The 16,539-nt window shown below is 36.9% G+C and overlaps 1 protein-coding gene across 1 annotated transcript in view; it reads left to right on the top strand.

Moving 5' to 3' along the window:
* fmn1 (formin 1) overlaps positions 1-16,539 on the top strand; it is a 33,786-nt gene that overhangs the window by 11,456 nt on the left and 5,791 nt on the right. The window contains exons 3-14 of the mRNA XM_020929321.2: positions 4,369-4,986; positions 5,624-5,729; positions 7,174-7,235; positions 7,686-8,269; positions 9,202-9,340; positions 11,008-11,095; positions 12,567-12,628; positions 12,705-12,793; positions 12,865-12,994; positions 14,763-14,909; positions 14,997-15,056; positions 16,180-16,300. Coding sequence (XP_020784980.2) covers positions 4,369-4,986; positions 5,624-5,729; positions 7,174-7,235; positions 7,686-8,269; positions 9,202-9,340; positions 11,008-11,095; positions 12,567-12,628; positions 12,705-12,793; positions 12,865-12,994; positions 14,763-14,909; positions 14,997-15,056; positions 16,180-16,300 — 2,206 coding nt within the window. The remainder of the gene's footprint in view (positions 1-4,368; positions 4,987-5,623; positions 5,730-7,173; positions 7,236-7,685; positions 8,270-9,201; positions 9,341-11,007; positions 11,096-12,566; positions 12,629-12,704; positions 12,794-12,864; positions 12,995-14,762; positions 14,910-14,996; positions 15,057-16,179; positions 16,301-16,539) is intronic.

Below are 16,539 nucleotides of genomic sequence, written 5' to 3'. Positions count from 1 at the left end.
AAACTTTCAATACAATTCTGGTATCATGACAACACTATACTGGGCAAAAATGTATTAAGATATCTAAGATATTAAATGTAATCATGTATAATTTGTTTTGTAGTTTTTAATATGAGAAGTAGCCTGATTTATCATCGGTTTCACTTCGTGGAAACTGTCTGACCTCACAGCATTAGGATTCATTCGCTCGATGGTAGGCAGGTACTTTTTAATTTAACCAATCACTGCTATTTGGTCATGAAGTATTTAATGCGCCAAATCCTGTAGGAAGAAGGGCAATAATGTCTTTCCCCTTGATAAAATTCACCAAACATTCTCTTTGTTCCGGCTTTAAATCCTCGATCTCGGGAATTGTTGCCAACACAGAATGCATGGCCTCGTCTACATCCATCTCGACCTCTTTGTTTACTGTTGTGCTGTACAAAAGGGACCCAGACAGGCGCTTGAGTTTGACGTCATGGCTTCACAGCTCTTCGCTGATTGGCCGGTGTGCAGTCTACAACTTCTACACAAACCGTCTAGTGTATCCGGATTCCTGACCTAGTCGCTGGAGGGAAATGAAATTGAGCAGAGGCAGTAGGTGGCACCAGGTTGGCTATATGAGAAAGCTCTCAGTCATGAAATTAGGTTTGAGGTTGGTAAGAATTTAGCTGCAGAGTTTGTGACTGAGAATACAAATGTTGTGGAATGAGTTTATGATAAAGAGAACTACGTAGACCAAGATCCTTTGCTTCGTCGTGTCAGCTCTCTCGACATGACTGCATTACTCACATATTGAACCTATTTGTAGACGGATCAATAAGATAGATGGTGTGGATGACAATGATGGTACTGTATGTACTTTGACAACAATACCATAAAAATACTATATTGTACCACTATTTCGCATATTTTACTTGTCTGAGATACAAAATTCTTCAATACTTCATGAAGATGTGACATCCATCTATATAAAAAATACAAAGAGATACCATTCTGGATTGGAACATTTTTACTTCCCCATATTTCAACTATTTTTCAGACAGAAAAGTAAAACTGGCGCTAGGTTTAATCATTTCTGTCAGCATAAATGACTTGAGGCAGAATTATTTTTTTTGTAATGGATTCAAAAATGGGGAAACGCAGACATGATTAATGTCTGCTGATGGGGTATAAAACCTCAAGATGAATTAAATTGTGTCTAGCCAATCCTGTTATGTTCTTTCAGGGTTCTTCCATCAATTTTATGAACCTTTATAAGAAAAGGGAGGAAAGCAACAAAACTGATGATTCAACTGAAAGAAACTAATCTCCCAAGATATAAGTAACAAAGGCAATTTATTAACTATATTTTTAAAGGGCTTTCATTACGCTATTTTATGATCTATGTTATAATGTTGTTTTCTCATCACAAACATACCTGGAGTTGAGTTTTGTTTCATTCACATGTTTAATACTCCAGGTATGTTTTTTGAGGAGGTACAGCAACATGACTTAAAGCTCAGAAGAGTAAATTTTGCCATATTTTGCGTCAGTTTTTGACCTTTAAGCAGTAATCAATTCAGAACTAGGCTGTACTGTTTTGCTGTCTGTAATCTGTTGTTATGGTGTGTAGTATGCAGTGTATGTAGGCGGATTTAAAGAATATTTACAAGCTTAACTGTGGTCGCTGTTACATAAACATAACTTGTTTAAGGCCACAATGTCCTACGGCTGGGCTTCCAGTCATAAGAAGATTAAATGTCCCCAATTTTTCTCTGTAAAGAAAAGGGGTATTCAAGGTATTTGGGACATTTAGGTATTGAGAATAAAATAAAAGTGATATAAATTTTTGTGTCTTCATAATAGTGTAACGATAATAAAATTTCAGACTCAATTTCAGCATTAAGGAATAGACTTAGATACTCCATAACGATTCCAATATCACAATGATATAAAAAAAGCACTAAATTTATTATTATTGTTATTATTATTTAGACAATAGAATGTCATTTTCAATATTACATCATAGTTCCTTCTTTTATAGTATCATGTGGCCTTATATTTGTGTAATCCGTCCAGGTAGGCTCCATTGGACATATAGCATATGTGCTCTTACTCTTGTTCTGATACAGCCCCTATATTATTCTAAAGCTATTCAGGAAAGGTTAATTTCTGTCCCCACTCAACCAATTCTTTTCTCTGGCTAAGATCTGTACCTCATTATCCTCAAAAGAGTAGCCCATGGCTTTTTGGTGGAGATGAACAGCAGGCTGAGGTCCTGTGTTGCTCTCTCGTCTGTGTCGGTACATCCTCTTGTGAACTGGATGTTTTGTTTCTCCAATGTAGTGCTCACTGCAGTCTTCACTACACTGAATAGGGTAGACCACATTGCTTTGTTTGTGACTCAGTGTTTTGTCCTTTGGGTGGAGCAGTTTCTATCTTAAAGTGTTTGCAGGTTTGAAATAAACTGGGATTTCTCCTGGGTTCTGATTCTCTGTTGTCCTGTTTTTTTAGCTCTCTTAGTTTGGCCTTTTGAGTATATTTAATATGACAAAATATACAAAAAAATTCACATTCACAGGACAGAAATGAACCTTTCCTGAATAGCTTTAGAAGAGGGCTCTCCAACCTGTAGCTCACCAAGAGATTTCTGAATTATACGCACTGTGCTGAGTCACTCAAATTTGATTAATTAAATGCTTATTATTATTGTAAATCTATCATTTTGATGCCTGACTTTCTGCACTTATAAGTAAATAATGTTTTTATGTTTTATCTAACTATACCCCATTTAAGTCTTGCCATGGCTCTTACGTTTACTTTATTGCCTGTGACTGCTAAAACGAGTTGCTCTCTGGAATTTTCATTTAGTAAAGGTAGCTCACCTGAGGAAAAAGGTTGGAGACCCCTGCTTTAGAATGATCTTAAGGTGTATGAGAACAAGTTACCACTATGGAAAGTACTCTTCACTGTTGAAAATCACATTCTATTGTCTAAAGAAAGAGTGTTTTTTATTTTATATCAGACTGAGTACTGAGTATTGAGTCTATTCCTTAGTCTAATGAAATCAAGTTTGAAATTTTAGTATCGTGACAACACCAAACTGTATAACCTCTGACATATACACTTTCTGTTAGAGCTAACAAAAAGTAAAAGTACACTTGTATCAATGGTTAACATGAGCTGCTTAACCAATGAGGCGGGATCACACTCAGATTAGCTTTAGTGGTGCTATTCTGTACTTGCTCAAACGTTATTATACACGTTCACTCTCCAAACATTTAGACAGAGATTGGTTGCATTCTAGTTCCTCCCTCTGCTCCTCGGGTGTGGTTCTCAGCGTAATCGTCCCTTCACGGATGTACCCAGGCAGTGCCACACATGCTGGATTCCACTTGCAGAATTGCTCTTTTAACTTTGATCGATGACGGACGAGAAATTGTGGAGGAAAACACGCACTACAATATTAGATTTGGCTCAACTGCAGCTGAGTAAGCTCTTGGACAGCTTGGACATCGATCATTACTCTTTGGGGTGTCATTTAGAGTTCACAATCGAGTTTTATTTTTGCAAAGAAGACAAAAATTAGCTCATATTTTCTGGACAAGGATTTTTCGATTTACTTTAACAATTGCTAAATAAATCAGACTTGGCAAAGTGACTGATTTCCACTGACAAATCTTTTCTAAAATTCAAACTTGCATTGTATTACTGGAACATTCATAGTTTTTTTTGACAATTTTTCTTTTTCTTCTATGGCAAATTAACTGCCACAAAATGCCAATGTTTTTCTGTATTTTTGAAAAGTAAGGTTTACAATCTACTTTTATTTTCACAAAGAAGACAAAAAATCTGCAAATTTTTTTCTGAGGATTTTTCAATTTCAGTTCCTTTTTTAAATCATTCTTTAAATTTAACTTTTTACCCTCGATGTAAAATTTGCTGTCACACATTTCCAAATTGATGTGACGAATGTTTTTCAGTACTTTCGAGTAGTTGTTTGGATCTACAATGGAAGAACCAACTGCTATACTGACATCTTTCCGACCATTTCCTGAAGATTTGGGTAGAAACATATTTGAGGAAAACTTAAACTGGGATGGGGCTACGCAAAAAGATTTGTTACCTTTTCCTTGGCCGTGTGAAGTTGAGAATACTGATGAATTCAATATGCTTTTAAAACCAAACAAGATTTCAGACCAGCCAGAAAAGGAAGTTGATGAAGCTGAGGATTGCGATCATGAAAATTTAACTAATGCATTTAATGAGGAGGAGGATTTTCACGAAATTATAAAGTCAGATGTGCCTAAATTTGAAAATAACGAACTGGATTGCGTTTTGGGAGCTAATCAAAAGAATTTGGAAGTTGCAAGCGATGATTGTGAAGATTCTGTGGATGTTTTGCAGTCTGAAAAAAATTGTGAATTTGAGATGAAAGAAAACTTTGAACCAGCTTTTGAAGAAGAAAAAATCCAAAAAACATCCCAAGATTTACCAATAGAACAACCCAAAACTCCAGTGTCAAATATTGTTATTCACTCATCTCGTACGTCAAATGAACCACATCCAGGATCAACTTTAACCAGAGGGACCTTTTCTCCATCTGGGTCTCCCACTGATACGCAACCCCAACTTCCAGCTCTGTTCAGTGGCCTAAGGGTGCTACGGAAAGGCGTTGTCGGACCAGATCATGACACTATTTCCCAGCTTAAACCCATATCGCAAAGTAGCAAAACACAAGGCAATTTCCTAGACCAAATCTCTCAGTTTTTAAACCGTGAAAAGCAAGAAGAAGAAGAAGGAGCAGAGTCGAAACAAAATGAATCGAACAATATCGCAGAGACGAGGTCCAGTGCTGACGCAGTATTCGATGCGTTCAAGGCGTTCTTCACTCCCAAACCTTTGAAGAAAGATCCCTCAGAGAAACAGGACCTAGAAGCAGTGAAGAGGAGGATCAGGAATGAGAGAGAGCAACTGAAAGCTTTATTTGAGAACATTGACAAGACGGAGGAGGATGATGGCAAAGTATAAATCAAACAATTACACTAAACACACAATATTTCTTTCTGTAATTATTAGAGATGTAACAGTAGCCGAAATATCATGATATCGTATCGTCAAAAGTCTCACAATAACATCGTGGGCTGTCACAATTTATCAAATCACAAGTTCCTTTGCTTAAATGCATGGTTTTATAGTTGCAGCAGCTTATAAACATAGGGAACTACATATCCCATGATTCATTTCAGTGCAGACAATATGTTTTTTACTTGAAATCTTGGGATTATGACAGACATAATTCACACCAAAATCTTGTCAAAGTATTTTAAAAGCAAAATCCTAATTGTGTCCTATCTATAATTATAAAAGCCTCTTCAAAATATCGCAATAAATATCGTGTCTAGTAATTATATAGCTATTATCAAGTTACAAGTACATTTATTAGTACTACTTGCATTGAAACATAGCCACATTTTTCACTTTGCCCCAGAATAGCTGGAATAGTGACTGAATAACTGTGACTGAATAACTGTAGCACTGACTTGGAACTCACTTTAGAAAATAATCTGACCTGGACCTGAGTGCAGTGTTTCGTTTCTGTGTATTTTTTTAAACTGAAATGACGAATAAATTCCTATTTCTGATTCTTATGTTTTTACAGTCAGAAAGGCCCGCTGATGCAGAGGACAGGACCCCGGGTCGTCTACAAGCCGTCTGGCCTCCGCTACAAGAAGAGGAGAAAGTGGGTCTGAAGTACACAGAAGCAGGTATATTACATATAAATCACTCGTGTCATTCATATGTGCAGCATGTTCAGTTCTGAATGTTAGAGGGCAGACTGTCAGCAGGATCTAAATATTCCTGAGTGATGTTAGAGCAGTTGTTTGCTCTCTGTGGTCATGTGATATAATATTAGTAACATTAAACTTAAGCATAGATAAACACTACATCACCCTCTATGTGTATCCTTTGGCTATAAACTACAGGTGCAGAGCGGAGCAAAGTGCTGTCGTAAAAGTCATGGGTTCTGTAATTAAAAATGCACTAACTTTTCTAGTGGAAGGAAGGTCACTCACCAATATTTCTCTATAGAGATGTTCTCTTTCTCTCATTACAATGGAAAGTTTGTGAAGCCAATTTCTAGAGCACAAAACAGTAAATCTCTCACAGAGTTCCATAGGCCTCTCCTCTCCATCTGAAATTGACATAATCAGTTTGTAGAACATGAACAGAACCTACATCTTTACCTGTGTACCCAAGTGGGTTCACCTACTGGCCTCTCTCTCCTGTCTCTCCACATTTCACACAACTATCCTATCAGTTCAATCCTTCAGACCAAAGAAAAAAAATAGCCATAAAAAGATTCATATTTGTACTTGAAAAACTAGTATTTTTTTTTTTTATCAATTTTAACCCTTTAATACAAAATTCTGCTGTCTGGAAAATCTCAAATGCCCTTGGGATAGTAAAAAAAAAAAAAAAAAGTAGTTTTGCATTTTAAAAAACTGTCAATCATTGACCCATCCCTAGGGATGATAAAACAGAAAGGCCTCTATGAATACGAATTTCTGTAGTAGAAAAACATGACTGTCTTTTTTTTGTAGCACAGCTATAGAATAGAACCCTGATTCATCAGTCAGTTTCACTTTGTAGAAACTGTCTGACCTCGCTGCATTAGGATTTGTTTGCTCGACAGTAGTATTTAACCAGTCGCTGCTATTTTGGTCCCAAATCCCGTAGGAAGAAGGGTATTAACATCTTTCCCCTTGATAAAATTCACCAAACATTCTTTTTGATCGGCTTTAAATCTTTGATCTCAAGAATTGTTGCCAACACAGAATGTATGGCTCTTCGGTGATGGTTGGTGTCCAAACTCGCACTTCCAGGGTTTTTGCAAACTGTCTAGTGTTCCTGACCTAGTCGCTGGAGAGAAATGAACTTGAGCGGAGGCACTAGGTGGCACCAGTCTGGCTAATAGAATAGTATATTACTATAGTAATCTGTTGCATCCAAAAATGAACTGCTGAACAGAGGGTTACATTATCCATAAGACAATCCAGTGTATTCAGTCCAGAGGAACATATTCACTTCAGTCTTGTCTGTGACAAAGCTAAATATATTGTTTGGGAAAGGAGTGCTCTCTTGTGGCATACAAAATACATTTGCACTCAACATTGTATGAAAATAGATAGATTTTGTTTTGCCTTTCAGAGCACCAAGCAGCACTTTTGCAGCTGAAGAGAGAATGCAAAGACGATTTGGAGAAATTACAGGTAATTTATATGAATGCTATTCAAACATTGTAAAATATGTTGTACAGTATATCTTTTTGTCAAGAAAATTATGGCCAGCTTCCTCTTAAATATATCCCATAATGAATACTATAAAATGAACCTAATTAACAACCTAGAAATTAAATAAATACCTTTACCATCTTAGTTGTAGTGATGCCAGCAATGTCTGATATTGAATTGAAAAACCTAAAAAACATCCACCAGGGACTACAGATGGAAATTAGCTCTAGTGCTACAATCTGGCAAAATGCATCTCTCCTATTAAGGTTAAAGTGTACTGTGCCCTGTTCCTGTCTCCTAAATAAACTAAATAAATAAATGAAACTCCCCAGGTGGAAACTGTTAAATAGCAAAGTCGAACTTTTTAGCTTCCCTCCACGCTTCATGTAAAAACTTATTGCACCTGACTAAAACTGAGTATGTTTGCAGGAGGACTACGCTGAGGAGCTGTGCAGGCTGAAGGAGGAGAGCGATGTCAGCGTGGCTCGACTTGAATTCACCATAATCGAGCTGCAGTCCCGCCTCTCCCAGTCCGAATCCCGTCGCCATGGCGATGTCCGGGATGCTTCAGTTTCCACGGGAGACGACGCTCCACATAAATCATTTCATGACATTTGCATCCAGACAGACCATGAGACCTTTGTGATGATAAGCGACAATGAAGATGGAACAAATAATCTGCAGAAAGTTGAACCTCAGAAGTTGGACATTGATTTGATCAGCTCAAGGTTGTCCGGACAGAATGAAGACCACTCCTCACGCAATCACAAAAGTTTTACTGGACACTTAATCAACGATCGTCTCCCTTTAAACTCAAATTCAGAAAACATACCACCTCCTCCTCGTGTCCCCCCTCCAGCTCCCCCTTTGCCCCAGTCAGGCATAGGTCTGCTCCTTCCTCCGCCGCCTTTGCCCTTTGGATGTGTCGACAAAGCTCCCAGAAAACCCACAGTAGAACCATCACGGCCCATGAAGCCACTGTACTGGACAAGGATTCAAATACAGGACGACAAGTAAGTGCAAGTGCTCTTATTAATGTTGTCACAGTGACTCGAATTTCAAAACTAAGGAAAAGACTCAATCCTCGATACTGACCCGAATATCACAACAATAATAATAAACACTTTTTCTTTAGACAATAGGAAGGGATTTTCAACATTAAACTTTTTATTGTTGACACTTCAAATCAGTATCTAGTTTTGATAGTAGTTTTGTATCGATTAGTATCAGATTTTTGACAATTTTTGAGACTTTTGATAACCCTAGCTCTTATTAGAAAAAGCATTATCTAAGTTTGAGACAGGAGTCCCATCTGATTTGATATTTTAGTGGATGTTTCCTGGTGAAATAGAGAAACACAATGCAACACCTAACTTTCGCATAGCTGTGGAATGAGTGTGAAGTTAATAAAATGGGCATAAAAGTGAAATTTAGTGCTCTGTTTTTACAATTTATTAAGACAAGGTGAACTTTAAAGGTCATATATTACAAAAACTTGACTCTTGTGAGGTTTAAACCATGTTAGAATGTTGTTACCGTTTATTATTACTCTGTCTGCATCGCTAAAGCTCAAAAAGGCATAGCTTTCAAGTTACTTTTTTATTTGGTTTAATAGAGATTGGTAATTCCAGGGATGAAATGATCCAAATGATTCTAGGGAAGGTGTATGGAGTTTAAAAACACAGTAGAGCTCTTCCAATTTTACCCCATGGCATCACAAAGTAGAACAGAGTTTTTTAAGTTTGAGAGGAAACAAAACACAACTTCAGGTATGTTTTTGATGAGGAAACAACATTATAACAGAGATCAGAAAATAGTGTGATACGGGCCTTTTAATTTGCAATCATATGTTTTTTTTTCAAGCCTAGATTAATCAGATTTATGAATAATAAAGGTCTAGATATTTTATGTATTGTAATATCTCATGTGCTTTTGTTTTGTTCAGTAAGGAAACAGTATGGAGCACTTTGGAGGAACCCAACATCAACACGTGTGATTTTGAAGATCTCTTTGCCAAAACCACCACACAGATGAAGAGGAAGCCACTGTCAGAGACCTACGGGAAGAAAATTAAGACCAGAAAGGTAACGCTGTCCTTATTATGCACTGCACTTAACTGGAGCCATTTCAAACGTCTCCACTAGAGGGGGCTGGTGTTAAGAAGATAACTAGATATTATATTGCCTACTTTTTTCAATTCAGAACCAGCTAAGAACTAGCCCAGGTTTAAGTTTGAACCAAGCTGGACTAAAACAAAACTAAACCAAGTCACTAGAATGCATGTATTTCCATTCTTTGAAAGTAACTTAAAGGGCCCATATTACACACTTTTCTGTTGTTTCTTCATCAAGTCATACCTGGAATAGTGTTTTGCTTCACACACAAACCCTGCATATTTAGGCTGAGTTCTTCTCTCAAACAGAAAACACCTTGTGATGTCATGTGGTAATACAGAAAGTGCTCCACTGTGCATTAAACGCCACACACCATCACTAGAATAATTTGGATGATTTTAGTCCTGGAATTGCCAATCTCCAGGTATGTGTTTGATGAGGCAGCAACTTGGCTTAACCTCATAGGACCCAAACTCTTGCATGGCATGGCTTTATTGATTTCTCTTTGTTATTTGGGCTGATTGGGACCTGATGAGTGCAAAAACAAAGAATTTTATTTTTACACAAAGTAGCTTCTGAAAAAATTATGTCCACATATGATAAATAATACATTAACTTTATCTTTTAATCATTTTGATGGAACACAATAAAGTCACAACTGAATCATGACTTGCGAAACTATTTATTAAGTGCTTGAACAACTCAAAATGTGTTGGACATATATGTTCACATATGTGGACGCCAGGTCCTACACTAGGAGGCTACAGCTCACTGAAGTCAATCTGTGTGATACGGGAAAAGTCACTTTAAATACATATGGCAGGTTTGCACGTTTTTTTCAAATTATAACTTGGTTTGGTGGGACAGTACCTGTGGTAAATCTTACTATAATATTTTTACGTAAATGAAATGGGTGCTTGTAGGGAACAAAAACAAAGGAAGTAGACTCATGGTGACTTTCACACCAAAAATGTCACAAAAAATGCAAGAACAATTCACACGCATATTTTTCTGACAGATTAAACCTAAACAACATAAACAAAATAAATGTGCTGTAATTTGTATTAGTCTAATCATAACTATTGTAAAATTTACACAATTTTTGGCCCTAGTTTCTTATGGTTATGGTTATTTTATTGCTCCTTTTCCGTATGTCGTATCTGCTGTTCAACCATAAATTAAATTTATTAACTTCACCAAAATTAAACATGAGAGAAATGAAACAAGATTCTTTTTTGTAAAATCTATGTCAACCACGTTTTAGTGAACTTACAAGATATAAAATCAACGTTTTGAATGCATTCTGTGCCTGTGTAATGGAGCTTGAATGCTAAACATAGTGTTCATTCAAAACTATTCTTGTGTGACAAATGTATTTACATAGTAGGGACCCATGCTTATCCCTTTTTTTTTATTGTTTTGGTTAATACATGTCTATAAAATCTATAGATGTTTTGGGCCGCTCCTTCAAACATGGCGTGTTTTCATAGTAACAGTTGTTTTTGGCGTTTCCGGGTTCAATCAGAGGACCCTTCATGTGTGTTTTTCCTCATAATAGCTCTCTTGCTAATGGTTTACTAATGGGTTTGGTGATGTGCGGTCGTCATAGTGACCGTGGTTTGTTGATACGCTGACAGATTGTGAAGCTGTTGGACGGGAAGCGCTCTCAGGCCGTGGGCATCCTCATCTCCAGCCTGCATCTGGACATGAAGGACATACAGCGCGGTGAGGCAACAGCAACACTCACCTGGGGGGAGTAGGTTGGTTTGTGAGCAATGGTGAATTTTTATGTACACAAGAAAGGCAACTAGTCCCAGAACCTGTAACTAAATGTAACAGAAAATGCTGAATATGCACTCACAGTTTCTTTATGATAAAATAAATAGTACATTTAAATCAATCAAATTATTAAATCCCCTTGTAACATTTGTTTATTTATTTTGTTTATTTAGTTACAGTGTAAATATGCCAGATTATAACAAAGGTTCTAATTTTCATCTAACATCTAACACATGGGTAGGCAATTATTTTTCCCATGGGGCCACATGAGAGTAATTAGCCTGATTCATCAGTTGGTTTCACTTCATGGAAACCGTCTGACCTCACAGCATTAGGATTTGTTTTTTTGTTTTTTATTTAACCAATCGCTTATTTGGTCATGACGTATGTAAGGTGCCTCTAACAGGGCTAACTGGTATGTTAAGCATTTTCCAAAAGAAGGGCAATAATGTCTTTCCCCTTGATAAAATTCACCAAACATTCTCTTTGTTCCGGCTTTCAATCCTTGATCTCGGGAATCGTTGCCAACACAGAATGTCTGTCTTCGTCTACATCCATCTCGACCGCTTTGTTTACTGTTGTGTTGTACCACAAAAGGGACCCAGACAGGCGCTTGAGTTTGACGTCATGGCTTCACAGCTCTTCGCTGATTGGACGATGCGCGGTCTACAACTTCCTGGGTTTATTGCAAACCGTCTAGTGTATTCTGATTCCTGACCTAGGTGATGGAGAGAAATTAAATTGGGCGGAGGCGCTAGGTTGCGCCAGCCTGGCTAACGTGAGAGACCATGGGGCCAAAATACCTAACTCAGTTCTGCATAATATGAATTGTATTTCTTAAGCAGTAAAAAGCTTTGTTTTGACAAGCTGGTCAGACTGGTGAGAGTTTATGTTATGACTTACAAAAAATGTCATTTAAAAAACACCTCTAAAATAAAAGCAATCCAGTTTTATTCCATGCATGAGGTAAAATTATGAAATATGTTTATTTTGTAATTCCAGATTATCTTAAACGGGCTGCTCAGGGCCGTATGTGGCACTGTACAAGCCCAGGTCTGATCTAACATGAACATTTTAAGGCCAGCCAAGAGACGTAATCCCTCCAGTGTACCCATACACAAACACTATATTGCACGTAACACAAAGTGCTTTACAAATTATTCCCCACACCCCACAACGACCAACCTCACTTTCAACGAGCCCATTTGTGCATACAGAGTGTGGTTAGTGTAAAATCCAGGAAATAGAGCAATGTTCTCAATTTACGAATGTACAAATATGATAATGCAGGCTGTAATTTTGTATACAGAAATGCACCATTGCTCTACAAACGAAAGACTGCAATTACTGGTACTGGTTACAGACAAAAAGGTCATGAGAATAATCAAATAAATGCATGATTCTTCTTTTATCTCAGCTGTTCTGACTGTGGATCATTCCGTTGTGGACTTGGACACCATTGAAGCTCTCTATGAAAATGTATGAAACTAAAATACTCTTGTAATTCAGACAAATGTCCTTTATAAATCTTTTAACAATGTTGCTCTTTTTTTAGAGAGCACAGCCCGATGAACTTGGAAGAATAAAGCAACATTATGAGAATTCTAACGAGGAGGAAATTAAACTACTGGACAAGCCCGAACAGTCGGTGTCTAAAGGTCTGTGGATGCTTAAAATGGACTGTTTTAATAACACCTCTATTTGATCTTTTCTAGGTTTCTCTATGAGCTGTCCCAGATCCCAGATTTTGCCGGTAGAGCCCAGTGCATTATCTTCCAGTCTGCATTTCTAGATGGCATAGCTTCCATACAACGCAAGCTGCGCACTGTTTCATCTGTCTGTGAGGTAAGAAGTCTTCTGTAGATTAGATATTATAATGCTGCTTTGGGATAAAGGGTTGACTGGTTAAACTTCATAATATCCAGCCATCTTTATAAATGTTATCAAACAAAATGGATTCTTGTGAACTTTTAGGCATGTTATAATGCTGTTACCTCATTAAAACATACCTGGAGTTGTGTTTTATCTCATTCGCACATTTGAGTATTCCTGGTTTATTAGTCTGTCTACATCTCCAAAGCTCAAAAAGCTCTGCTGGGAGTTTTGCAGATTTTTAAAGGTAGTTTTCAAAGTAACAGCTACCTTCTACTTTTAGTTCGGTAAGGATTGGCAAATTCAAGGGCTGAAATCATCCAGATAATTCTAGTGCAGGTATATGGAGTTTAAAAACACAGTGGAACACTTCTGTATTACCACATGATATCACAAGGTGAAAGGTGTTTTCTGTTTGAGAGAAGAACTCAGCCTAAATATGCAGGGTTAGTGTGTTAAACATGTGTGAATAAAACAAAACACAACTTCAGGTATACTTTTAATGAGGAAACAGCATTATGACTTGGAACAGAAAATAGTGTGATATGGGCCTTTTAAGATTTAATTGCAAAATGTATCATGACGAGAAAAGAAACATTGCAATTGTGATAAAATTTGACATTGTCCATTATTTTGAACAATCTTTGATAACTTGGATAACTCTAAAAATATAACTACTGTATATAATTTTTTGCAGCATGAGGTAGTCATTTGTAAATTACATATTACTTATTACAATATAATAACAATGAATGAAAAATAGATTCATAATATATTTCAAAATGATTTAAGTAGCAAAAATAGCTAAATACTTGAATTAAATGAGGTATATAGGCAAATATATAGGTTTGTCTATATACAAGCAGGGGTGGGCAATATTCAGGGATTACGCACCAGGAATGTACTAAAATGTGTTTGTAAATGTCTTGGTTGACATTGAAGTCTAGCACAAACAACAAAGGGCCATAAAATAGAAAAATAATAAAATGTCTATTTAAAAAAACATAGCACTTTATACCTTTGTTTGGGAAATTTCACAATAGGATTCTGTAATTTTTAATAGTTTTAATTATAGGCAATAAACTCAATATTGTAAGTTTGTACACCTCCAAAACAACAATTGCAGGGGTGGAAGAAGGATTAAATTTTGTTACTTAAGTAAAAGTACAGATATTGGAGCAAAAAAATACTCAAGTAAAAGTGAAAAAATATGCTTAAAGAGTAAAAAGTATTTTGCACAGATTTTGAGATCTAACAAAGCTTAAAATTTAGTGATTTTAATAAAGATTTATGATGAAATTTGTTGAAACAGTTGAATTGATTTTTTTTTCCTAGCTGTTTTTATTTTTTGTATATTGTGCTCAAGCCACAAACATGTTAAAAATAAATCCTTCCACCTCAATTTTTCCACTATATTTGCCATCTCAATACAAGTGATATAAAATAAAACATATTTAGGCTTTGCACAAGAGTTGGTGGAATACGTATTAGTACATTTGAATTAAAATACAGTATGTGGTGCTTGTCTGTAAATGGAAAATTATTAGTTCTCAAAGAGTTAATTTTGTCTTTATGTAGATTTAGTAATTGTTTGATATTTTTCTGACTTTTTTGCACTGACATTTTTTTCTTTTCAGCTCTTGTTGGAGAGTGAGAGTGTGAAGATATCAAGGAGTTAAATTTGTCTTTATGTTAATTAAGAAATTTATATTTTTCAGACTTTTTTTGTACATACTTTCAGGTCTTGTTGGAGAGGGAGAGTGTGAAGCAGATCATGGGCCTGGTGTTGGCATTGGGGAACCACATGAACGGAGGCAGCAGGACCAGAGGCCAGGCTGACGGGTTTGGACTGGAAATCCTCCCCAAACTCAAAGATGTCAAAAGCAGGGTAATGCCACAGTATTTTTTTTCACCATCTTCTCGTGTGTGTTCAAATATGCAGTTATACAGACTTTTTATTGTCTTTTATTTTCAGGATAATCGCATCAGTTTAGGGGATTATGTGGTGTCTTACTATCTACGTAATGTGGACAAGGTACAGTTTCACAATAACATACTATGAAAACACTAAGTCATGTTGAATTACATTTAAAGTTGGTGATGTAGTCAGAAAATGGACTTGAGTGTACCTTTACATTAAAAGGACTATATTACGCTATTTTCTGGTCTATGTTCTAATGTTGTTTCTTCCTCAAAAATATACTTGGAGTTAGTGTTGTAGTCAAGGCCGCACTAATCGAGGCCAAGACCAGTTCGATACCACAGGGTCCCAGGACCGAGACAAGACCAAGACCTCTGAGGGTCAAGACCGAGACAAGACCAAGACTTTTAAAGGTCAAAACTGAGTCAAGATCTAGACTTTTAAAGGCTGAGACCAAGACAAGAGCAAAACCATGGCCCATCCAGACCAATGATGTTTAGCCTCTGCACATTCACTGGCCATAATAAAATATGGTCGCACTCGTCGAGTGTCAGACAAAACTGAGACCGAGTGCCATCAACACCGAGACAAGACCAAGTTCAAATGTGCTCAAGTCCAAGACAAGACCAAGTTCAAATGTGCTCGAGTCCGAGACAAAACAGAGTCCAAATGTGCTCAAGACCAAGACGAGACCAGGACAGTAAAAAGCGATCTCGAGGCCAGTCTCGAGACCAAGACTGGTCAACACTACTTGGAGTTGTGTTGTGTTTCATTCACATCCACATCTGCATCTCCAAAGCTCAAAATGCTCTGTTCCACCTTATGATGTCATATAGTGGTAGTTTTCAAGTTACCAGTTCCTGTATCTTTTACATTTTGTTCAGCAGAGATTGGCAATTCCAGATCTGAAATTATCCACATTTTTCTAGTGAATGTGTATGGAGATTAAAAACACAGTGGAGCATTTTCTGTATTACCACATAAGGTGGAGCTGAGCATTTTCCATTTGAGAGAAGAACACAGTCTAAATATGCAGGTTTTGTGTGTTAAACATGAATGAATGAAACAAACCTCCATGTGGGTTTTTGATGTGGAAACAACATAATAACATACAGTAGTTCAGAAAATAGCATTTAAAATAATGTAGAAACCAAATCAGTGAAATCATCCTTTGTCTTTTTTACTACGAGCTGTCAAAGATTTTAGTTGAAACTAGAACTGAATTGTGTCTTTACAGAACGCTGGGACAGACAATAGCGTGTTCCCTCTGCCAGAACCTCAGGACGTGTTCTTGGCGGCTCAGGTGAAGTTTGAGGAGCTCCACAAAGACCTGAGACAACTGGCCCGAGACCTCACACGTATGTACTCACTGTCTCCCAAATATTACTGAAACTAGGATTTAACTATTGATACTTTGCAGCTCATGTCTTCAACATTCCCTGGGGGTGTAATGCTAACTGTAAGCACTGCTCTGTCTGAGGCTTTTGTACTCAAGTTAGACTTTAATCTGAACTTGGTTTCAGAGTCATAAAGTCATAAAGAACTGACTTAAATGGCGGTACAACAGCTGAGATGATTTGTACTGTTAAACATTTAT

The sequence above is a fragment of the Boleophthalmus pectinirostris genome, unplaced genomic scaffold (assembly GCF_026225935.1).
Source record: "Boleophthalmus pectinirostris isolate CB_2022bp ecotype Guang Dong unplaced genomic scaffold, ASM2622593v1 HiC_scaffold_13, whole genome shotgun sequence".
Lineage (NCBI taxonomy): Eukaryota > Metazoa > Chordata > Actinopteri > Gobiiformes > Gobiidae > Boleophthalmus > Boleophthalmus pectinirostris.
Note: the sequence above shows the minus strand (reverse complement) of the source record. Positions and strands in the feature narration are given on the sequence as shown.